General features: G+C 46.9%; 2 protein-coding genes across 3 annotated transcripts in view; one reads left to right on the forward strand and one right to left on the reverse strand.

The window, feature by feature from the left end:
• Ube4B (Ubiquitination factor E4B) overlaps positions 1-24,818 on the reverse strand; it is a 453,934-nt gene that overhangs the window by 320,453 nt on the left and 108,663 nt on the right. The gene's annotated exons all lie outside the window — the stretch shown is intronic.
• On the forward strand, positions 9,296-10,214 carry LOC139055325 (uncharacterized). Its single transcript, XM_070532765.1, has one exon. It carries the CDS (start codon positions 9,296-9,298, stop codon positions 10,172-10,174), a length of 879 nt encoding a protein of 292 aa, XP_070388866.1. The 3' UTR covers positions 10,175-10,214.

The following is a 24,818-nucleotide window of genomic DNA, read 5'->3' on the forward strand; positions in this document are numbered from 1 at the left end:
TTTATGCATTGCCAGCTTGAAAATATACAGTTGCATTCAGGGGTACGATCACTTTCGCGCAACTCGGCGCAGAACGCGCACTGGGCCAACCTTATCTTGTGCAGAGCGACAGATGGCCTCTGACGCGGAGGATGAGAAGACGCGAAATCACGTGTAAGTGATTGTATACTCGAAGCAATAGCTCGAGGACCCCTGCTCGCAGCGATCACGTCGCCCACCGGCGACATTGATGAGTTGGCGTTGTGTCAGCACAAGACATCGGGTAGGTCTCATATGCATAAAATTTCGTGCCGACCTGCTTAGGCTTCGATTTCAAAAAATTTGTTGTGTCTGATTGTACTTGTCATTATGACCCTAAGGAGCTGGGAACGCGGCTGGCGCATGAAAATGCATGCCGCCTTTGACCAGCGAAACGTTTCACACATTGGTCGTGATCATGAAAGCAATAAGCCAATGTACGTGTGTCTAACGTATCGAGTGCAATCAGTGCATTCTTAGATCAACGGCCTACAGTCGAACACATATCGGTTTCGAGCTGCCACCTAAGCATACGATGGAGAGACGGAGCGAACACAGGCTAGCTGCAAAGCCTTCGCTAACTGCAGAAAAAAGAGATATATACATATGCTAGATATGTGAAAACAAAAGCCACTAGAGAAAGGCGATACCAAAATGTACCGCGATATGTGAATGAGCGTCTACAACTTGTGTGGAACACGATGCAGATAACATGCACGCATGAGAGCCCAGCGCTCTGATCACGACCACGAAGAAGCCTTTAGGGGACACACACACATACACACACGAAAGTTTCAAACGGTTCACCACTGCTCGTATCACACCGCTTCGCAATGCGGAACGGAGCGTAAGTGCCTAAAAAAGATAACACTAGAAGTTAGGAAACCCGAAGACGACCGTAGACAGTTGGCTGAGCGAGGTAAATTTAAGTCCTCAAGCGCCCGCGTTGCAATCCGTGAAATCCCCTCAAAGATGGCGGCAAGCGCCCATCGCCTCTTTTAGTCGTCTGCTGGCCAGAGAACTTCCAGAGAGCAGCCAGACCAAAATCGTCCTGGCAGTTTCTGGCAGCCCGCGGGTAACCAGAACCGTCCAGCGCGAGCAAAACGAACGCCCGGCGGAAGTGCGTAGCACGGTGGGCGGAGCAACCCGAGAAAAACGAAGACGCTTTGGCTGGCTCTGGCAGCTTGCGGGTAGCCAGAAGTGGAAAATCGAAGAAGCCCATTGTTGAGTGCGCACCTTGGCAGCACACGTGCAAACCATGCTTCGCGAGGTGCATCTTTTTTATTCCGCATTGAAGGACCAAGATGTCCGGACCACAAAAACAGTACTCGGCTGCTTTCAAGAGAAAGGTTATTTTAGCCACACAGGACATCAACAACAGTGCGACCGGGAGGCAGTTTGGCATCAATGAGACAAGCATTCGCGGATGGCGGCGACAGAAGGAAGGCCTTTTCACCTGCAGCGGAACGTGAAGAAGCTTTCGCGGCCCGAACAGTAGGACATTCCCGGAAATCAAAGTTGCCCTGACGGAGTTTGTACGCCAATAGCGGGCCACGCATCTAGCTGTGAGCGTGGAGCTTAGGCAGGCAAAAGGTAAGGAGCTCGCAAGAGAAAAACGGCTACTAAGCTCTGCCTTCAAAGCGAGCAAGCACTGGATTTATCGCCACCTGTGCCATGCAGGATTTTCCTTACACTGCTGAACTTTGATTTCGTTAAAGCTGCCCAAATGGTTCGAAGAGCTGCTTGTGGCTTTTCAGTGCCACATTATTTTGCTGCACAAGTCCAAGAACTTCCAGCTAGGGCAAATCGGCAATGCTGACCGAATGCCGGTATATTTGGACATGCCATTGCCTCTCACCGTGCATGAAACGGGTGCTAAACAAGTTTATGTCCGGCCCACTGGCAACCGGAAAATGCGAGTTACCGTCATGTTTCCGTGCACGGCAGACGGACGCAAGCTCCCGCCCTATGTCGTCTTCAAGCGCAAGACAGTGCCTAAAGGTGAGGAGCTGCCAAAAGATGTGGTCGTGAGATGCCATGAGAAAGGCTGGATAAATGAGGATCTTGTGCTCAAATAGATAAAGTCCGTTTGGTATAGGCGGCCCGGCACACTGTTGTCTTTCCTATCCATCCTTATGCCGGACGCATTTAGTTGCCATTTGGTGGACTCACTGAAGAGGCTGTTTCGCGAATCCGACACTGAACTCGTCATTATCCCGTGTGGGATTACGTCTCAGCTGCAGCTTTTAGATGTTTGCATGAACAAGCCGTTCAAGGACGTGGTCAAGCAGTGTTACACAGATTGGATGCGCTCAGGTGAGCCTGCAGTGACAGCGACCGGGCGGCTGAAGCGGGCTTTGCCAGCCATGCTATGCAAGTGGATTGTGGATGCATGAGCCAGCATACCAGAGAACCTTGTGCGTCACACATTCAAGAAGTGCAGCATCTCGAACGCTCTCGATGGCAGAGAAGATGAGTACTCCTGCGAAGATATGGCCGACAAGGAACTATCCGAGGAGAGCGGAGCTGAGGAAGACAACGATTGAAGTGCGGAGTGCAATATAAATAAATGTTTTCCTCGAGTTTTTCTAACTTGTATTAATCGTGGATAAAACTTTTTTTCCATTTCGCGTCTCAAAATTTTCACTTCGTACTATGTGCGGGTTCGTATTACCGTATTTACTCGCATAATGATCGCACTCGCGGAATGATCCCACCCCTGAATTTTGTCGTCAAAATTCTATTTTTTAATTTCCTGTGCAATGATTGCACCCCGAACTTGCCGCAGCGACATGTCATGTGCCAAGTCTAGCTAATAGCGCTCGCACTTACTATCTGTCGAATGCTACGCGAAGGACTCTTGAAGACAAACCAAGCAGTCTGCACGCACCATTCTTAAGCAGATGCCCAATTGCATCCCTTTCATCACTTTACGCACTTCCACAAAAAAAAAAAAGGAAAGGGTACAACCAAGCTTGCCTTTATTGTGTGTAGGTAGGCTTTATAATGGTTGTGGTCAACAACAACAACAAAGGCGCCTTTCGATTCTTCTCGTCTGCAATCGTGGGCACGCAACAAATCGCGAGCAGCAATGATAGCAGCCACGTTTACACTGATACGTTAGAAGTGTACCCTATTCATATGCCGCCGCTTGTAAAACAACTAAGATATTCGCAAACCCTCAGCAGAAACGTGCTGTATTAGGATAGTAGCAAAGACAAATACTGCAGTTCCCGCAGCATGCCCCGCCATGTGTTTCTATTGGCGTTTTTCACTGGTCGATTTGGAGCAGGATTTCTTGCTCCGTGGCAACGAATCCGAATTTCACTGGTCGATCTGGAGTGGGTTCGTGCGTTCCACTGGTCGTTTCGGGTCAACTCGCTCCGCGCCGGATCGCTCTCACTTGCTCCGCCGCCGAGGCGCGGATTCGGGCGGAAATAGCTCGCGTCACTTCCGCCTTCAAGCGAAATCGGTTGGTATGCACAACTGTGCGCACAACATTGTGTTGCTTCGCAAAATGGCTGCGTTCGGTGCTGCTGCAGCGCTCGCGTTTAGCGATGAGAGCGCGGACGACAGCGATTACGAAGCGACGCACGTGCTGTACGAAGACTTTTATGCACGTTGTCCATGCACAATCCTTGCGGGCGCGACATGGAAATGACGAACTATGCGACTGCCACGGTCAAATTACACATGGGGGACGGCGAGTTTGGTTGCCATGGAAACGTAAAGAACGGAAGTAGGGCAAGGTTACAGTGGCCACTGTAGCATGGTTTTCGGAACCGGTTCGTGCGACGTGTACGCAGACTTCCTGTCTGATCCACCGCGGAGCATTTTTGCGCTCTGCTGGGCGATTCGGATTTGTGAAACCCGAGCGCTCGCTCGAGGATTTCGGCGGCCGCTCCAGATCGACCAGTGAAAAACGCCATATGTCACTGGCAGCTAAGCACGCCCATCAGTTTCTGTCCCCTCAAAGTGGACATGGCTACGTTATTGCTGCAGGCTTGCCAATATTAACAATATTATTCATTACTGATATGGAAGAAACTCTTTCAATGCATGTAATGTACTCACGAGAAGAAAAAAAATCGCGTTCAGCGTGTTCGGCTGGCTCTGCCAGCCGCCATTTTTGTTTTGGTGTCTCGCACTACATACAGTGGCCACCGCTTATTTGTTAACCTGTTGTCATCCCACAGCAAACCGGAATGAAAAATAGTTTTGTTTTTCTTCTTGCGGGAAATTTAACCCGCGTAATGATTGCACCCCCGAATTTGCATCCATTTTTTTAAACAAAAAGTGTGATCATTATGCAAGTAAATAAGGTATATGCGGGTTCTAACGATATACAATATATATTGGCACATGTACTTATTTATCTTTTTCTCAGGGAGCGAATTTCCCCCGCTAACAACTTAATTGCTCAGTGCACAATGCGCCTGCAGGATTGGAACTTACTTGAATGTTATTGTTGATTCTACCTGTTGCGTATCTTCTCGGGGAACCTTGTGTAATCAGATTGCATGCGTGACACGAGTTGTGTAGTAGTTTCTGCAAATCTCGCAGGCACCAGTGATTATGCTGGGACCTTCAACAAGTCATGTATAAAAGCCAACATGCTTTACCGGCAGATAAGATTTTGACTATTGCCAACTGTGCTCGCCGCTATTGTTGTGCTTCGAGTGTAGCTTGTGTTGGTGGGCACAAGTTCACCCAATAAAGGGTCTCGTGATTCACAGTTTCACTACTGTCCTTCACTGTCACTACAATGTGACAATATTCAGCACCTGCCATTCTTGACAGAATGAAACCTAGCAGCGTTTACATGTATAGAAGAACGGCCTATTGGCGACTACAACCAAATGCTCACCCCCTAGCGGCCAGGCCGAGAAACAGCACACCCAAGTTCAAGCTTGAAGTGAAAGAGAGCCTCCTATTTCCAGCATGCACTGAATACCTCGTAGTTCTCAAGTCATCATGATGTCGCCGCACACAAGCCCGAAAATGCCAAAATACAGATGTCGAAAGACGTCTACCATTATGCTTGTCATCGTGGTGGAAAGACAGCAATGTATGATTTCAACTTTTCACGAAAGAAGCAGAAGACGCACATTGGAGAGCAACTTGAATAAGAAACTTCTAATTGGGAAAAAGTGACGACTGAAACTAGACCCGTTCATTCGAAACACTTCACTTGGGACTTCTTCCCAGCGAGCAGAATTTTGCTTTCAGCATCTTGCTGGTGTTTCAAATGTACAGCAGCTCCTGGCATTAAAAACTACTGTTTACGGCATCGAATCTTCTGTGCAACCTTTGTCCAATAAAAAAACTATGATTTGGTCTAGAAACTTTATTATGAACAGGTTGAACAGTTGGTATTGCTCAAAAAACGACTGGCCATCACTGAGAGGTTGGACGTCAGCAAAAAAAAAAAAAAAACTTTGCAGGGATCTGGGACAGTACTGACACCGTAAAAATCATGAAATTCATGGCATAGCCTGCACCAAAGAAAGTAGATCTACTGTGCAAATTCAATAACCTTGCCAAAGAACTTGCACTGGCCCCTATCACACTACATAAGGTTGATGCCACCCTGCAAAAGATGCCACGACTCCACCCATACTACTGTGCTTTGTCGCTCGTACTACGAGAGACAATTGGCTGAAAAAGAAAGCTATGCTAAAAGCAATTTCAGACAAAACAACATTCTAACCCTGTGAGCTCACACAAACTACAGAATGCAAACTTCATACCCTCAAATTAGCCCTTTATTAAAAAGCTTTTTCTTGCTACTGGAGGAACTGAGCGCAGATATGTCGGCTTGTACCAATAAAGGGGCTGAAGGACAATTTTGCTGGGCAGCCTCTGACTTGTGCTTTTAATTATTTTGCGGGTAGGACAACACACTTTTCTAAAATGCTGGTGTTATCTGTAATAGCTGTATTTTGCATTCTGCAGAATCTTCAGCCTTGCCTATGTTTCTAATTGTACAGTTAAACCTCGATATAACGAAATTATCAATATAAAGAAGTACTTAACCTTTCATAACCTCTTGTCTGTAGAAAACCATGTATTTGGAACCTCAATATAAAGAAGTGTGTATGCGATTTCAATATAACAAAATTTCATTGCCGCCGGTAAAGAAATCTGAGATTATAAAGGGAAACTTCAGCAGACACAGATAGTCAAATGATCGAATCACAAGCGGTTGCTTGCAAACGCAACTCTCAAATAGCGCACCACGGAACACGAGTGACCATCGAAGTGGAGCCACATCATTTTCCTTATAAAGTACAACTGCAATAACATCCTATCGCCGCCCATGCACTGTGTGCTTTAGGTGCGAGTGTGCGAGGGTACGACAAGAAAGATGGTGACTTCAAGAGTGCTGCCTCCCCACACGAGCAAAGAAAGAAAGGGAGGGAAGCGAGCTCGCAGTAACACAATTAAGCATGCGTGAGGGGGCGGGGAGAGTGGTGGGTAAGTTGGTGCGCATGGCTGTGCATGGCTGTAAGCTTGGCTGTAAGCGCATACGTAGTCCAGGGTGTCTACCAATATCTAAATTCCCCGAGTTTTCCAGGTTTTCTCCGAGGGCCTTTGCAAGACTGCCTGAGTCCCGCAAAACTTTTTTGTGAAGATGGGCTGACGCCATGTTGCTTGATATTGAGCTGTCACTCTCTAGTAAGCATGTGCAAAAATTTTAAAGAAACTTAATCCAGTTTGAATAGCAAGGAGTAGTGTTCATTTTAATTAAAAGGAGAACTGATAGGAGGGGTTATTAAAATGCACAGCGAATAAAATGTCTTCGAAAAAATTGTAAAATCCATTGCAAATCAAGTAAAACATTCCCAAGTATGAATAAAGAAGTGATACTTACAGAAGCAAATATGTTCGAATATGATCTGCTTCTATCAACTGATAGCAAGCTCATTGGTATGAGGCTCAAACTTTGTCACAAGTGAGATTCTCTATAAACAGCTGGTAAGTCAACCTCAACTGTCCTGAGACTCCTGACATATTCCCAGCCTGTGCACTGCTTTAAAGAGTTTATTTTGGTTTGGATGAGTAACACCTGCATTTCAGCACCAGCCAACACTGTTTTTTAAACTCAAGCTCCTTCAAAGAAGAGGTGGCACAGTTCTTTTCCCGATCATGCCTCAATGCGACGGTCCTTTCTGTTCTCGTCCCCTTGTTCTGCTGCACGTTCGATCCACAGACCATTTGAAGCATCTTCTTGGTTAGCTGTACAATAAACATCAGATTTTTCTGGCTTCCTAAGGACCACAGAAACATCCGAAAAATCGTACAGTCCGAAAAAAAAATTAATGCATGTCCAACTGCCTTTAAAGGCCCAAATCATCACAGGAACGTTCGAAAATGCTCTGGAGGCCTGCCAGTACACTTATTAGGCATATCGCTGCTCGTACTGTGACAGGAGATGGCGGGTGCACGCATGTATAATTAAGGAACTGAGTCCCGAGATCATTGCCCCTTCCCACACTAATTAAGCTTCACCGCAATACTCTTGCGTATGCTTCACCACGTAACACGTCTGTATAGAGGCGAAGGTGACTTTCGGAAACCGGCATTATGCAACGCGCCGTACTTTCCATGTTTCGAAGCCAATCGCGAGGACCACAAAGGCGGAGTCACTGCCATTGCTGACAGCAGCTAATTATTTCAATGAAAAACACGGCACTGAATGGCAAGAACAATAATAGCAAACCTCAAAGTAGGTAGGCCTAGCGTTGCCGCAGCTAAACAGTGAACTCCGCAGTGGTGGCTACGGCTGCCAGCGGACCGTGCGAGCGCCAGTTCGAGGCGGCGAGGTAATCAAAATTGCGGCGGATGGCTTTGATTATTGCCGGATCTGTGGCCATGGCAGAAAGTCCGGAAAAACGGACGGCGAAGGGTTCTTGCGTCTGAAATTCCAGACGTTCTTATAGATTGACTCTAGAGGATACGTGGTGGTGCCGCGAAGCCGTCCGAATTATCGGGCGTCCGGACCGGAAAGTCGGTCGTTGACTGTAGCACGGCCGCTGGATAACAAAAAAAAAATTAAGAAATCTGCGGCCTGCCGCATGCATCGAAAACGCTGTGATCCGCCCCGGCGCCAGCAGTTGGCGACTTGTTCTTTGGGATCGGCACAGAAAATGCGTGAGGAACGCGCTTGAAACGCCGTCGCCCGTAGAAACCGACGCGTCCCGTCCCCAAGAACTACCAAGAGCTACCAAAGGGTATATGCTGCCTTTGGTAGCATATACACTAACTCCAAGAGCTAGCGCCATTCGGCCCAACCAAACAGCCAAGAATGCAACTATCGCTCAAACATTCGCTCCCACTGCAGCCCGCCTGGCGTGGCAGGCCGCACCTCTTTTTTTTTTTTTCTTTTAGTCCAGTGGCCGCCGACTGTACACTGGCAACTCCTTCAGCTGACACGGCATCAAAGACGATTCGTTACGATTTCTCCCCGTTACTCGAGCCAGTATTACGGCGCCTTTCGTTCCCTTTCAATAAAATTACTGCTCATTTTCCCTGATAGAAGAACAAATTCCCCGAGTTTTCCTTGAGTATTTCCAGACTTTTCAAAATCCCTGAGAATTTCCGGTTTTCCCGGTTGGTAGACACCCTGGCCGTTGCGCACCCTGCATTAGAGATAACCTGCGGCATTTGCAAAGAGTGGGCATGCCGAGGCGCGTTTCTATTTGCGCCCAAGCCCAGTGCTCGACTGTTGCGCCGCCAGCACTGGCGGCACCGGTGCCACCAGCAACTGCCACCAGCAATAAACTGGTGCCGCCAGCAACTGGTGGCACCAGTTCGTGCCGCCACTGGGCTGTCCTTAGTACTGGCCTAATCAAGTTTCATAACATTAGAAAGGTTCAGCTTGTCCGGTGCTTGGGTAAACGCAGGCGGGGCGGGGCGTTGGGGCGGAGGCATAAACGTGAATGCTCTGCATGGTGCAGCCACCTGGTGGCGCAGAGCTCAAAGAGACAAAAAACAGCAAATCGATACCATCCTAAGGAAAGCACTCAAGACGGCGCTTCAAATACCCCAAACAGCGTCAACCGAGAAGCTGCTAGCCCTAGGGCTGCACAACAGCTTTGAGGAACTGCAAGAAGCCCAAAGGATCGCACAATTCCAAAGACTACAGCAAACTGAAACCGGTAGAAGACTTCTAGTCAGGTACGGCGGCGAATCAACCCTAGGAGAAGTACAAGGTAACATGACGATCCCGGACGAGTACTGCAGTACCATCAGGGTAGCACCAATACCCAGAAATATGGACCCGAACCTGCACAAGGCACGCAGGGAGGCGAGGGCAGAGTACGTGCAAAGGACACTGGCCCTCCGAAACGAAACGGTGTATGTTGACGCCGCAACATACGCCGGCAAAGGAGAAGGCAATAAGCATAAAGTGGCGACGGTGATTGGCCCGGACCTCAGGGAAATCCAAAGCGCGTCAATACGGAACTGCACGGTAGTTGAAGCCGAGGAAGTGGCCGTAGCTCTAGCGGCAGTGGAGGGCTATCGACTAGGCAAATCCCTAACGATTCTAACAGACTCGCAAACAGCATGTCGGAATTACATGAATGGCAGGATCAGCCGCAAAGCGCTGAACATTCTCCTCTCTAACGGCCGACCCACAGACAAGCAAAGCAAACACGCGATAGTTTGGATACCGGGACACACGAGTGTCGAGGGCAATCTGGAGGCAGATAGGATAGCTCGAGGGTACGCAACAAACCGGGCGTCCAAGAACACTGCCGCCATAGAGGACCCAGAACCGGTAGGCCAAACATACGCTGACACGCTAAACTACTTCAGGGGCGCCAGAATGAGATACCCGGCGCCAGACAAACAACTCAACAGAGAAGAAGCCGTAATCTGGCGGCAACTACAAACGGGCACATACCTGAACTTATACATTCTAAACAAAATTTACCCTACCCAATATGAGAACACATGCCCCTGGTGCGGGGACAAGCCCACGCTATATCATATCACGTGGGCCTGCCAAAAAGCAAAAGAAATAACCATAATAGAAAACCCGAGTGCGGAACAGTGGGAGAGGATGCTTTCCAGCGACATCCTGAAAGTCCAGCAAGGGCTAGTAAGGCGTGCTCGCACGGCAGCTACCCTCAGTGGGGCCCTGGACTAGGGGCACCAACCCTGCAAATCAAGATGGAAGAAGCCATCTGAAGAACCGCTAACTCCTTATGTAAATAGAGCCAATAAATGTTTTTCACCACCAGCTGATATTACATTAAGCAAGCATATTCTACTTCGCTGCTGGTGTAAATTTTTGGCACTGACGTAATCCGTGTTGGTCCAAAAAATTTACACACGCAGCAAAGTAAAATACACTTGGTTACTGCAATATTAGCTGTTTTTGTCTTAGCTCTGCACCACCAGGTGACGGCACCATGCTCCAATCGCTCCTGTTTACATCTCCTGCCTGCGGTTACCCGAATACCGGACAAGCTAAACCTTTCTATTAGTAATGACACCGGGCTGCGTGGAGATGAGCAAGTGGCATAATGCTTACGCATACTTAGCCTACTAACTCCCAGAGGAGTTTCTGCATGATATTTATTTTTTTGTTCCTGGGTGTCGCGCGATACTCTGTTTAATATGCGTCGTGTGTGGCAGCAGCGCCTTGCTATTTTGGCTGGAAGAGCGATAGCGATGTCAAAAAGGAAAGGCCGCTTAGAAGCAATGATGTCACTCATGGTGCAAGAAACCCTCCATGCCCCACGATTATCCCAGCTTTTGTAGATCGAAGCGCCTCGCACACCACGACCAACTTCTCATTACATCTCATTTATCCCCTTATCCAGTCTGAAAAATTTCGTCAAGTGTTACTTCAGCTTCCGCACACAACTCTTATTTTGGAATAGCCTAGGCAGCATGTTCTGAAAACCTATTTTCTGTTAGTGACAGCTGGGCATGCAGATTGTGCACCCAGGCGTAACATCTCTCTAGTCCCACCAAGTACCTACAAGGATCTAGAGCGCTCGCCATGGCGCTTCAGGGAAAAAGTGCCTAGAAACGTGGTACACGCAAGCAGCATATGGTGGCGCAGTGGTCGAGGACTGGGCTTTGGCGTAAGTAGAAACACGCTTCCAGCGTCCCGTTGGAGGGAGAGGTAGATGAAGCATTCGTTCCCTGCTGTCGGCGTTTTTCCCGATAGCATCGCCGCAGTGCAGGCGACACAATCAGCCGCGGGGGTGGAGTGCACGTGAAAGCGTGGCTGGCTTCACTTAATTTGTAGCGCTGAGAAGATATCGTCAATGTACGTGGCATGAAACCTTATCATTCGTCGCAGACTCCCATGTTTATCAAAATTGTCTTCTCATTCAAATTTGCTTTTTTTATTGCCCGATAATTTCAAAAATTCTGCTGCACCTTTCCGTGTAAGAAAATTTGATTAGCAAATATACTTATTTGCATAAAAGGTCGAATTTCAGTACAGCTAAATTTTGCTATAACGAAGTAAATTGCTGATTTTACCAACTTCATTATATCGAGGTTTAACTGTATTTTATACACACTTCTGCATACTGTATTTAGTACACACTTTTGTACTTTGCATTTAGTACACACTTTTCAATCGTCAATGGGCACAGTGAGAAACATATGTGGGTGATGTCGCCCAGTAAGGCAAACTGACGCCTTTAGCCAGAACTTCAGAGATCACTGTATGCATGTATACTGCACAACTGAAAATGTCTCAAATAAAAAAAAATTCCCTTATTGACAGCTTTCTCCATGCCAACGGAGCTTTAAGTTTGCGTTGCTAAGTTGCCCTTGAACGATGCCAAGACGGGGCAAAAAGATTGCCAACAAGAGTTTGTACCTGCCACGATTACTGTCACATGTATAGCCGAAAGAAGTGGAGCCGAGACCCGAGCTCACAGTGAACACAAAACAAGTGCTTTATTGCTTCATCCAAAACTCCCCCAGCCCTGCCCTCATACTACCCCTCCTGTTCACAGCAGTAGGTGGCGCTAGCAGCACAACACTATCAATTTGCCTTTCTGACAGCGCGACGGTGCATGCGCCCTGCCCTACTGGATTAGTCACAAAACATTTTGGAAGGGACATGTGCGCGGCCGCGCGGCATGATATCGGGGGAAAGTACCCCAGGGAAAAAAAAAGCACATGGACGCTTACTGCAGCAAACACTTGTGTCGTGTACTATGTTGAAACTCTACTGGTAGCTCGACGTTGGTGCAGTGTCGAAGACGTGCGTAGTGTAAGACTGCAACTCCACTTTAAAACAGAAAAAGGCCAAGACTTCGTCCGGACTGCGTTGCGAACTAAGTAGTTGCCACCTTGCATTTATAGCTGTCAAATTTATCAATAAACCGCTGCGTTACACTTGGGCAACACTTCAAAAACATGTTGCTGGCGCAGACTTCTTGCAGCGTTGGCTCACTGTTGCTGGTGGTGGCAGCGCGTGCCTGACTTCATGTATGTACTCGTTTAAGGCGTGGTAACACTGGGTCGATACGACATCAACAAGATGCCGACACCGACCATTCAGCACTGTGTCATTGAGAATATTTGATCATAATAGGGCAACAACGACGCAACTGCTGGGTATGAGTAGTAATACAGTGCGACAAGTTTTCTTGTCGACCGCACTGACAAAATCAGTATGCCAACCATGATAGCTTGACGGGACCCTACGCGATCAGCCGCTGAAGCGAAAACGCGATAGCTGCAGCTAATTCACTTTTAAATATAATTATTCGCAGTCAAAATGTGTCAACATGCATTCAGAGTTGAAATGCACAAGCTTTAGTCCTCTCAAGCCGTGCATGTGAAGTTTGAATCAATGTTAACCCGGTTTAGCGAAGGTTGCGTTATGCCCGACCCCATCGTGTTCGTGCACCCGCTCCTGATGGACCTGAACTTAAATAGATGACCAATCAGGACGAAAGAAACCGCTCTTATAGTTCAATTGTGGCCCTATAGCGATTTGATAACTACTCTTCACTTCGCACAATAAGCAGCAAGCAGCAACTCGGCGCTGTGCCAACATTGGTGACATTGGTACTTTGGTGACCATTCCCAAATGCTGCCGGTCGCATTCCCGTAAATGGGTCTGTGTGTGTTGTTATGCTGACACATTTCTTAGTTCCAGAGAAGCACTGTTTACCTCTGTGTCAAACGGGAAAGAAGAGAATAATCGTTCGGCACAGCAGCATAAACTGGCTCATTATGAACGGTGTCAGCACTGGCATCCACGTTTCCCCGGGAGAACTACACGGCCTATATATGGGGGCTTATGCCGAGCACAGTTTTCTCTAATAATACTTTATGGCTCGCGCAAACTGTAAGTTAGACAAAAGCGAGAATTTGTGTCTGGATCACAGTTGCAGTTTCACAGTTGCAGTTTAAATCACTCAGCCGCTCATATTGAATCGTCTCAGGGAGGAACAATGCTGCTCATATATGCAGATATATATATTTTGCTACATTTTGAGATTATTTCACATCAGCGATGCGCCGTTTCTACGATATTTGAAGCGTTAACAGCGATCTGAAGCTGTAGAAGTTGATGTAAACAAGTGCACCGCTTTGGCAAATCCCACGTGGAAAGCTGCGCTCGAAGGCTTCTTGAAAATGCGAAGTGTTTAGTGAATGTGTAAAATGAATACAAAAAGCGAGGTGCAATCGCAGACATCAGCGACAGCGAACTCTAAGGCAGCCGCATTGGCAGACGGGACTCGGCGTGCCTTTCTCGGCCGAGCTGTTACCACAACAGCGCTCTCGGGCCTGTTCACCCACTGCAGTCGACATGCTGCCCTGGAGAAAGCATTAAGGTAGTTATTCACGATCGACGAAACGCTCAACATGGGCGCAGGTACACAAATGAACCAGCGAAATCCCCGGCGCCCTTCCAAAACATCTTCAGCGGCGTGCGTCAGAGGGTAGCACAGGAACTTGAAAGAGGCAGACTGTCACACTCCTCCCCCTTTAGTTCTTGTCATGGAGTATACCAGGTCACAGGGTGTCTTGTCCGGGTGCTTTTTCGCAGTGCGGCAGGGCTTTGTCCCAATGGTACAACTGCTGCTGGCAGCCCAGTTCTGTTGTGGGGCTGACTTCGTGGCTGTTCTGGCGCAGCAGCAGCGCCTGCAGGCTCCACAGGCTCTGTTGCTTGTTGCTCAGCTGGCTGATCTAGAGGCACAGTGTTTGCAGTTGGTGGTGGCTGTATGACGTTGGGGCGAACGTTGTCCCCATGTCTGTGCCACACAGTTCCGTCTTATCATAAGAAGCCAACAAACACTGGCACCAAGGACAACATTGGGGAAATTACTTGTGCTTAAATGAATGAAATTAAGAAACGATAACTTAATGGAAATTAAAGTGGATGAAAAAATAACTTGCTGCAGGTGGGAACCGAACCCACAACCTTTGCATTTCGCGTGCAATGCCCTACCAATTGAGCTACCACGGCGCGGTTTCCCCATCCACTTTCTTAGGTATTTATGTGTCCTAGTAGAAACCTGGGAGTGTTAGGCCAGCACCACCACTCACAGACCTTGGCGGCAAACGTGGAACGTCCTTCAAGCCGCAGGCTTCACGAGAGCGTGATCTTTTTGGGTGAAGGCAACTGGTCAATAAACCAACATATGCTACCTGAAGGCATCACTGTTGCCGGATTCGAGACCCTTGTTATGTAATAAACGAGAAGAAAGGGGGTTAACCAAGGGGCCCGATTTTTATTAGTCATATCATAAGAAGCCAACAAACACTGACCCCAAGGAAAACATAGGGAAAATTACTTGTGCTTAAAAGAATGAAATTAAGAAATGATAACTTAATGGAAATTAAAGTGGATGAAAAAACAACTTGCTGCAGGTGGGAACCGAACCCACAACCTTTGCATTTTGCGTGCGATGCTCTACCAATTGAACTACCACGACGCGGTTTCCCCATCCACTTTCTACTACGACACATAAATACTACTAGGTTCTACTAGGACACATAAATACCCAAAAAAGCGGATCTTTGTGGTATCGTATGCCTACTCTAGGTCAAAGACTACTAGACAATATTGCTTGTATAAAAATGCTTCGCATATGGTGTGTTCAAGACAGACAAGATGATCGGTTGTTGAGCAGCCTTTCTTGTTATCACACTGAAAGAAATCAAGTAAGTTATCTGCTTCAATCCCGTGTGTTAGTCTAATGTTTATTATGCTCTCGTGTGATTTTGCCAGGCAACTTGTCAGTGCTATAGGCCTGTAGCTGCTTGGCGAGGTTAGTGATTTTCCCATTTTCAGGAAAGGAACTACAATAGCTTTTTTTCCACTGGACAGGCATTCTTCCTGCTTCACAAATCATGTTAAAGAAGTGCAGCAGAGCCTGTATAGCGGGATGAGACAGGTGGGTGAGCATTGCGTAGTGGATTCAGTCAGGAACAATTGTGCATGTTTTTTTTTTTTCCTGCATAAGCACTCTGTTTATTTCTTTAGGTGTTAAATGTGCATTGTACGGTTTACCTGCACCTCTCGTTATCAGCAGTTTCTGTTTTTCAGTCATTTGTTTGTGTTTTAAAAAGGATTGTGTGCAACTGGCCCAGCTGGGTACGGTGTATAAATGCTGTGCCAATATGTCAGCTTGTTCTTGCAGGGTGGTTTGGGTCCCTGGACTTGACAATGTGGGAATTGTGTGAGCAGAGTAGTAATCACCACTAAACTTTCTGACCTTACCCAACGTTTTCTTCGATGTGGTTGAGCTACTGATAGGCAATATATACGTGCGACATGATCTTTCGGCTTCTCTGGGAATGTACCTTGGTTTTCACTTGTTTGAAGCAGAGAAGGTTGTTCTGTGTTGTTTATCTTCTGAAGATACACTACGCTTTGTATTGCTGTCTCTTAGGCTGCTATGCACTGACTGCTCCACAAGTGTTTAGTTTTTACCTACCAGTCCCGTATACTGGGGAATGGCCTGTTCTGCCGCTGCAAGAAACAAATCTATCATTCATCTCATTAATGCTTAGCTCATCAGATAGTTCTTTTTCAAGGGCCGCTTTCTCTGCAAAGAAACCAGCTTGCCAGGTGCAGTTTCCAACACACAGGCCTAGAGGGTATTACTGGAAGTGGGGATGTTAGTGTCCCAACAGCAGGCAGACGGTCACTGCCATAGGGGTTGTCTATCACTTCCCATTTAATATGTGTAAACAAAGAACTGGAACACAGTGCCAGATCTAGACAGCTCATGGCTCCTGTACCTGTAAAGCAGTATGCAGGAGTCGTGGTATTTAAAAGATATGTAATTACTTAAAATGAACTCTTCCAGTACTGGTCGTTGGCAGTCTACTTACTCCTCCACAGTGTGATGTGAGCGTTAAAATCACTAACTATCAAAAAGGGCTCAGGTAGCTGTTCCACAATTAGTTTCAGATTTTTTATTGTGAACTGTGTGTGTCGAAGGATGCAGTTCGAGCAGATGGTAATAGTTTTGTGTGACAAAACGGTGACAACAGCAACTTCTAAAAAACTATTTATGGTGACCTCTCTGGCAGCATGCCGCTTTGAACTACGATGGCAACACCACCCGACAGCCAGTTAGCCTGGACACAATCGCGACATATAATTGTATAGCCTATTAGGAAGTTGGTGTTTTTTGGATCTAGATTGGTCTCCTGCAGGCACAAGGCCACAGGGGTAAAGGTAATTAAAATATCCTTTATGTCGCCTAGGTTGCATATCATGCTTCTACAGTTCCAGTGCATGATATATGCCATGATGTCAATATGTTGTACAAAAAGTAAACTATCTTTACGTGACTAATTCAATGGTCGATAGGCTATGACTGTTGTGTGCTTCAGGTATCCTCCTTGGATCCGAAACAGAGTTCCGACCCTCTTTTCCTCCTCCGCATGGAGGTGCAACTGGTTGTCTGTGTGGCCTGCTCACTGCAGCAGGCTCTTCCACGCCTTCAGTGTCCAATGGACAGACTTCAATACATACAGCACCAGCAGGGTGCTGTTAATCATTGATGCTCCGTGAGGCTGCTGGCCTCCTAAATAGGAGGCTGGCTCCTCAGCACCGTCACTGAGGCTTGCTTTGCCTCTGTAATGCGCTGGCTGCTACCAGCGCTGGTCGAGGCTTGCGGGCCTCCCTGCGAAGAGGCACACTGTGCCTCTCCCGTGTCTTTCTTTGGGCGGACTGCGGCTACTAGGTCCTGGAGCTGAACCTGCGTGCCCACAGAGACCATTGGCAGTGCCTGCCCTCTCTGCATTGCCTGAACATAGGTGCCCTTCTGGCTGAATTTCATGCGTTTCCTTGTTTCATGATAGAGAATGCTTTCTTTTTGTTTTCAATGCGATGATGTCTTTCTCCTTCTACTCAGGACAAGTTCTGGAATAGTATATACTGCGTGGATGCCTTTGCAGTTGACACATTGAAAGGGGTTTCACCGTGATCGCTAAAGCTGCACTTTATGCACAGTCAGGTTCCCGCGGCATGATTGAAACCCATGTCTGTACCTCTGGCACCGGAAGCACCTGCAAGGATTGGGTATGTAAGGCCCAACACGAAGGTATAGGTCAGCAGCTTGGACTGCTGTTGGAAACGCTGTACTTGCAAAGTCGGCAGCACATTCGTTGTCCTGATTTCCTTGTTGTCCCTTCCGGTAATTATTGTGCATGCATCCCTTGATCAGCTAAGGCCTCCTCTATTTCAGCGTCAGTGCTTTTTATCAGTTCCGAGTCCGATATGACTCCTCTCGAGTTATTCAGTGAACCATGTGCAGTTACTGAAACTTTGTGTTCTCCAATCATTTCCAGTTTTATGATTTTGTTGCTTGGGCCTTTGTCCTTTACTTCAATTAGTACATCTCCAGAATTCATCTTTTTTGCTTTGTAGTTGCTTCCAATGCAGTCTTGAATTGCTCTGCCTATTGGGAAAGGTGGTGTCTTAGATTTTCGTAGGTGTCATGGATGTGACGACAAAAAAACTCTGTGAAATCATTCCATTTCGCAAGAAACTCTTTCAATTATTCAGTGCAGCCCCCTCTTCAGGGTCAATCGTTCTTGTGAGGGGGGGGGTGGGGGGAATTTTGAGTTTGTGAAAGCAAACAAGGTAACATATTACAGAGGTTAGCCAGACACAACCGCTATAACCTGACAGTCTTGACCAAGTGAGGTCATTTCTACAGCGTTAAAGGGAAGCTGAAAGGTTTTCCATAAAAAATGAGTGAACATGTGTACATAATGGTTTTCTACCCTCCGAATTCGAATATCATATCGAAATTGAGCGAAAGAAAGCGCAAATATATTTTATTTCTACGAAAAGTGCAGCAGCGGACACGCCCAGCTCGCGCGTCTCGTTTCCGCCTGTGATTGGTCGGGCGACCCGTGACGTCAACTTTAGCGACCGGCCGCTGCCGCTCCACATGAAGCGCGGTGCCAGGTAGTTTGGTACCGTAATAGAAATTTCAGAGGTAATAGAAAATTTAGAGAGAATGTGTTTTTCTGAAGAGTTCGGCGTTGCTCCCTACATCTACGAGCCGATTGCAAAGAGCCGGCCTCTCGAAGAAGCAAACGATGCTGGTGCGAGCAGTGCTTTCGACGAGAACGAAAGCGAAGTCTTGGGATCTCCTCGTGTTGGAAATGCTCTTTGGTGAGTATGTTTTTTGCAAAGCGATCTAGTGATCTCGCCGATCTTTCGCCGATCTATAGTAGTGAGCTCGTTTCCGGTCAAACAACTGCAGTGTTGTGTTCCTGCATGCCTCCTCGTGGAACGTAAGCGGGGATGCGATCGTCGGCATTTGTGCGCTGTCCAAAGCTGTCGGCAACCTACAAAGACGGTTCAAACGCGTGAAAAGCTTCCCGGTTCATGCAGTACGTGTAGTGACCTTCATCTGTGCGCCATCCGCACACTACTCGTAACCGAAGTCGTAAAGGCGGCGAATTCCGTCGGCTACGTGAGACGGTCGGTTTCTCGCTGTGCGCGAGAGACGGGGGGAGCGTAGCGTCCTGGCGTGCGCCGGCTTTCCAGCACATGCAAACTCTACATTTGCACTGCGTTATGGTAGCTGCGTGCAGGCTGTTTTACAACACACGTGCAAATAGAAAATTCGCGGCGCTTTGCGACGAAACCTGCGTCGAGGGCGGAAAATAAACATGCACCTTCCGTTCAGCGTGCTAACATGAAGGAGCTCGCAGTAAATCAAAATCCAGGTTTGGGCGAGTTCGTGTATTCATAAGGCCTTCCAACACCAGTTATCATCAGTCAGTCCGCACTCGTGCCGTCTTTGTTTTCGTTGCTCCGATCTTTTTGCGCTGCGTTTAGAAAGCCTCCTAGTGGAAATTCTGGTGATAATCGTCGTCACGGAAGTGGTTGGAGCACAGCAGTGTTGTTCTTGAGGGCTTGAAATTCTTTCGCTTTACAGCAGCCTCCCACTTCCTTAAAAGCTTCTTGTCTTGTGGGAAGCAATGGAAGACAACATCGTCGCGGCCGCTGGTGTTCGTGCAACCGTAGGCTGCACAGAAAGACGGCATGATCGGCCCACCACATCAGTTGACGCTGTGCACGTTGACCACCACTCTACATACACACAGACGCACCAACAAAGAAATGCAGGGTCGATCGAAGCAGATTACGACGGCACGCACGCAGAAACAAGCACGGTCAGGCACGGTCGCGCAGGCTGCGAAGGAGCGAAACACTAAAGTTGACGTCCCAACACCGCGGTTTCCGGTCTCCGCTCGCATCGTCAGCATCAGCAGCAGCGCGCGGCATTCGACGGGGGGCGGAGCTACAGCGCAATTTCAACCGACGATTACGTCGCTCCTATTTGAAAAAAACCCCCCAAATTTCACCTACATGGTTTATAAGGTTCCCGCATCCGTATATGAGCGTCTTATTGAATTCGACAGACTCTTCAGCTTCCCTTTAACCCTTGCCAACAGGAAAGTGGGAAGAAGAGAAGAAGAAAGTAAAGATTGAAAGCAAGAAAGAAGGAGTAAGATAGGAGAGGGGGACAGGAAAAGGTGACTGCCGATTTCCTCCAGGTGGGTCAATCTGGCGGTGCCGTCTATGTGAACCAGAGGCCAAAGAGCTGCGTTGCCTCTGCCTTAAAGGTCCGAACACCCGGCATCAGCTCAACCCCCAGGATGCCCCTTTCCCCCAAAACGGCTAAGTCGCGCACAGCGACACACGAGGGTGCAACCATCGCATGCTCGGGCACATGCTGTTGCTACACACCAAACGTCTTCTTACGCAGACGCCCCTGCAGGGGATATTGAAAAATAAGTGTTGGAGGAAGCTTTCTCTGATACTCTTGGCATCATTGTATCTGTGGTAGAGCAAATTCACCGAATTGGTCAAATGAAAAAAAAAACAAAAAAACAAGGCATATAAGGTGACATGACTATATACAGTCGAAAGCTGCGATAACGACATCCCACAACTACGAAATCCTCGCGACAACAAAATATTTTTCAATAAAACTGCACTTAACAGCTTCACAACACAGCCGCTATTTTGTTCTACCAGACTTCTCAATTCTCTTTTCTCCCAGTTGTCTTGCTTCAACTTCTATTTGCAGGCCATCATAGGATTGCTTCATTCCCCCAAGCATTGTTACTTGAATATATTCCCAATAGCAGTGGATTCCATGGTGTCATTGGGACAAATGTACCATATGGTCTTTAAGTGTCCTTGTGGACTTGCCGTCTTGACCACACGAAATAGTCTGTTATTGGCCGCGTTCGGACTTGGCCCTCTTTTTACCAGTACGAAGTCATCGACGTCGAGAGTTGGTAACGTATTTGCAGGCTCCCAATTGCAGCAAATAGAGAGTGCATCCCAGGCCAGTTGTATACGAGCGGTTGTGGTGAGCTACTTCTACTTCTGACAACATTTCAAACCACCTGGGAATGCTGGATACATCTTAATGCATGTCCCTGATAGCCCTTCCACCTAGCCCATTTGCTGTGGAATGATCGGGCGCAGTGAACCGTAACTTGATGTTACGCTTTTCAGTCCATTCCTGTAGCCAACGACTTAAAAGGCAGGTCCATTGTCGGACACAATTACTTTTACATAGTCAAACATTTTCCTGTTCAAAAAGGAAATTACGCTGTTAGCATCTTTACCAGGCCTTGCTGCAATCATCCTGGTGCACTCAATGCACAAAAAGGAAGGCTTGTGTCTTCTGAACTCCTTCAGACTTTTTTCGTAGTTCCGCGAAGTCCAGATGAATGACCTCAAATGGCGTGTTAGAATATTGTGGTATAAGCATTTTTTTCGCTGGTTGTTTGAGTTTCCCTTTGTTAATCTGGCATCTATGACATGATAATACACAGTCTTGTTTTTTGCTTCATACGAGGCCATGAAAAGCTTTTTGTCAATTTCATGTAGGTTTTCCAAAAGCCAGCATGGCCTCCTGATTCGGGACTATCATGATACAGTTCCAATATTTTTGGAACCAAGCAATTAAGAACAGCAAATCATCCATTTTTAGTATGTTGTAAAACTTTGGTTCCTTCCCATATCCTTGCAACATAATGGCTACTCGCGACATTGCATCCTTACCCTTCATAGATGCTCCCGGGCGACGAGCTACTGCAAAATCAAATTGCTGAAGTTCACCCACTCAACGAGCTATCTTTCCTTTCAATTGAGCCATCTTCAATACGTACGTTAGTGCTTCATGGGCTGTGCATAGCTTGAACTTTGCACCTTCCAAATATGAACGGAAGTAGCAGACGGTTTTTAAAATGGCGAGAGCTTCTTTTTCTGTCGTATAGTTCAATTCAGTTTTGTTGAATGTGTAGCTGTAGTATCCTACTACCCAAAGTTGTTGGTTTGGTGGTCGTGATAGGTCTCTCTGATACAAGAGTGCTCCCGTGCCATAGTGAGATGCATCGGTATTCAATTCGAAGGGCAGCGCAAAGTCTGGTAGGCATAACAAAGGGTCATAAGAAATTATTCGGACCAGTTCTCAGCAGGCGTCATCACATGCTCCTGTCCAACAAAAGGGAATATCCGTATGAGTCAGTCTTGTCAGACAGTGACTTTTGAGAGCATAATCTTGATTGAATGCTCTAAAATGGCCCGCCAAGCCTAGAAACATACGAAGTGAGTGTACATCGCATGGCTTCACTAGTTTTGGTAAGCGAGCTGCCGATTCTTCTTTTTTATTCTTCATTGTTCCGTCCAAAACTGTGCCAAGAAATATCACCTCAGTTTTGAAGAACTCACTATTCTTGAAATTAACTTTTAGCTTAGCATCAGATAACACAGCCATAATATGACCCAGGTGTTCTTTACGCAACTTTTCACTTTTGAGTATATTACAATTTCGTCCAGGTAGACATTGTAGAAGCGTCCAATGTAGAGATTCCAAACTGCATTTATCATCTTTTGAAACCAACTAGGTGAGTTTTTCCATCCACAAGGAAGGCGATTATATTCGTATATGCCAAATGAAGTCGTAAATGTGTTGTATTGCTTGCCGACTTCTTGCTGTGGCACCTTCCAGAAGCCCTTGCACAAGTCTATATGCGAAAAGCAGGTACAGCCTCCAGTTTCATTGATGATGGTGTCAATCCTTGGCATTGGAAAAAGAATCAACAGGGTTTGGTTATTTACTGCTCTGTAATCCGTACATAGCCACCAGCTGCCATCTTGCCTTGAAGCAATGGTGATAGGCGAAGCAAAAAAGAAACACCGATGGGCAAATTACATTAGCATCTAACATCTTTTGTAGCTATTTTTTAGCCACGCCTTCTTTTCTCTCATCAAGTTGTATGGCTTTTTTTCTCACAACTGTTTTGTCAGACAGGTGATCTGGAACTTCGAACTTTGTTGTTGCCGATGGATATCCTCCCAAGCATACCAGTTCGGGGTAGAGTTGAGGAATTACACCGTCTTTCTTCAGCATCCGCAGGTGGTCTTCTTTTTGTCCCGACTCTGTTTGGTCAGCCTCTTGATCAACAGACACCGTATCATCCTAATAAATATTCAGTCTCAACAACTTTATGTCTGGACCAGATAGGAGAGAGTCGTACTCCACAGTGTCTAAAGCTAATGCAAGCACTCCTGTCTCTTTAGATTGACACTTCTTTCAGGCGTGCCCACTCACAATATTCTCTCTTGCTTCCATCATACCCACGCACAAAAACTGATCTCCCTCAGGATACATACTGTGAATTTGCGTTACTTTTCTTAAGAATCGATACAGAAGCTCCGCTGTCTATAAGTGATGTTGTACGTTGTCCACTAACCCCAATTTCTCTATGTGACAAACTCCCAGAAATCAGACAAACAGTCTCGTATTTGTCATAGGGTCAGACTGAGAACCCTCATTTATTAGTTGTTTTTTTTTCCAATCTGTGCAAACTGCGCTCTTCAGGCAATGACTCTCTTTCTGCGGTATGCAATGACCTATGGAGACCCCTCTCTTGGTAACTGTTCATGAAACTCTGTTTCTCGATGCTTCTGCCCATTGGAAATTCCAATGTGGCTTTGTCGTCCTCTCCATTCAATGGCAGGCGATCTCTTGAAGCGACTCCAGCAAGGCCTCTATAGTTTTTGGTGCTGCAGCTTGCAATTCCCGAGGTAGGCCATGTATTATGAGCATTAACAACAAATTTTAGCGGAAGTTCCGGCTCTGCAAGTTGAAGTAGTCGACATTTTTCGAAGAAATACTCGAGCGCTGCTCCAGACCTGTAGCGATAAAATACAGCTTGTTCCCATCGCTCAGGTGGGCTGCCACGAAATGACGAGATGAAGCTCTCCTTTCACGCGCTCCATGCATCACATTGATGTCCCGAGATACACAGCTTGTACTGTTTTCTTGCGATGCCACTTAGAAAATGGAGCACATGGCTCACTCTTCTTTTATCTGTGTCCCAGCCGTTTCGTCAACAGGCATATTCAAAGAACCCAATCCAAGCTTCTGGATTCCCTGACAAACTATCAAAGGGTTCAGATTCCACACCCTCTGTAGGAATGCTTTCTTTGAGACTCAGAGTCGAGACAAGAGTCTGAATCATTTCATTTTGCTGGGAAACTTGCTTTTGCTGAAGTTAAATCACCTGAAGCGTAACGGAGAGATCTGAATGGTAAGTTGGCTTCGATGCGACTGACTACTCTACTTGCAATAGCACAAGACAGTTGAAAAGGGAGACTTGAAGATTTATCTTCACGGACCCTTTATTCTAAAGGTTTGTCCAAAGACACAGATGCCATATGCACAACAATAGACACGAGCTCACCTGTCGACAAGTCGACGAGAAGATCGAGTGGCGGGTCTCTAGGGAGCGGGTACTTCGTGAAGATGAGGCTGTCTTTGGCTGGCTGAACGAAGAAGGTTACCCACATCATGGATTGTATAAAGCCAACTGCGCCAAAATATATAATAAAACTGCACTTAGCAGCTTCACAACACAGCCTCCATTTTGTTCAGCGCACGCAGTCGCCCATAGGTGCCGACACATCCGGTGTAAAGCATGAAAGTGATTGTATCTCGTATACCAAAAGGCAATCACCTGAAGTTAAATCACCTGAATCACAACGGAGAGATCTGAATGGTAAGTTGGCTCCGATGCGACTGACTACTCTACTTGCAATAGCACAAGACGGTTGAAAAGGGGAGACTTGAAGATTTATCTTTACGGACCGGCCATCTCTAACGCCATAAAGAATTCCAAGTCGAGGTTCACATTATGCACTGCACTAGGTGTGTAAAAACCGTCGTCACACGTCGGTAGCAACACGTGTGCCACTTCAAATGGGCGATCAACAAAAAATATGGCAAATCTACGTCCGG

This window comes from Dermacentor albipictus, chromosome 2, assembly GCF_038994185.2.
Source record: "Dermacentor albipictus isolate Rhodes 1998 colony chromosome 2, USDA_Dalb.pri_finalv2, whole genome shotgun sequence".
Classification (NCBI taxonomy): Eukaryota; Metazoa; Arthropoda; class Arachnida; order Ixodida; family Ixodidae; genus Dermacentor; species Dermacentor albipictus.

Bases quoted from the DNA above. Each gene is read 5' to 3' on its own strand.
- LOC139055325 (XM_070532765.1), top strand. From the start codon at position 9,296: ATGGACCCGAACCTGCACAAGGCACGCAGGGAGGCGAGGGCAGAGTAC.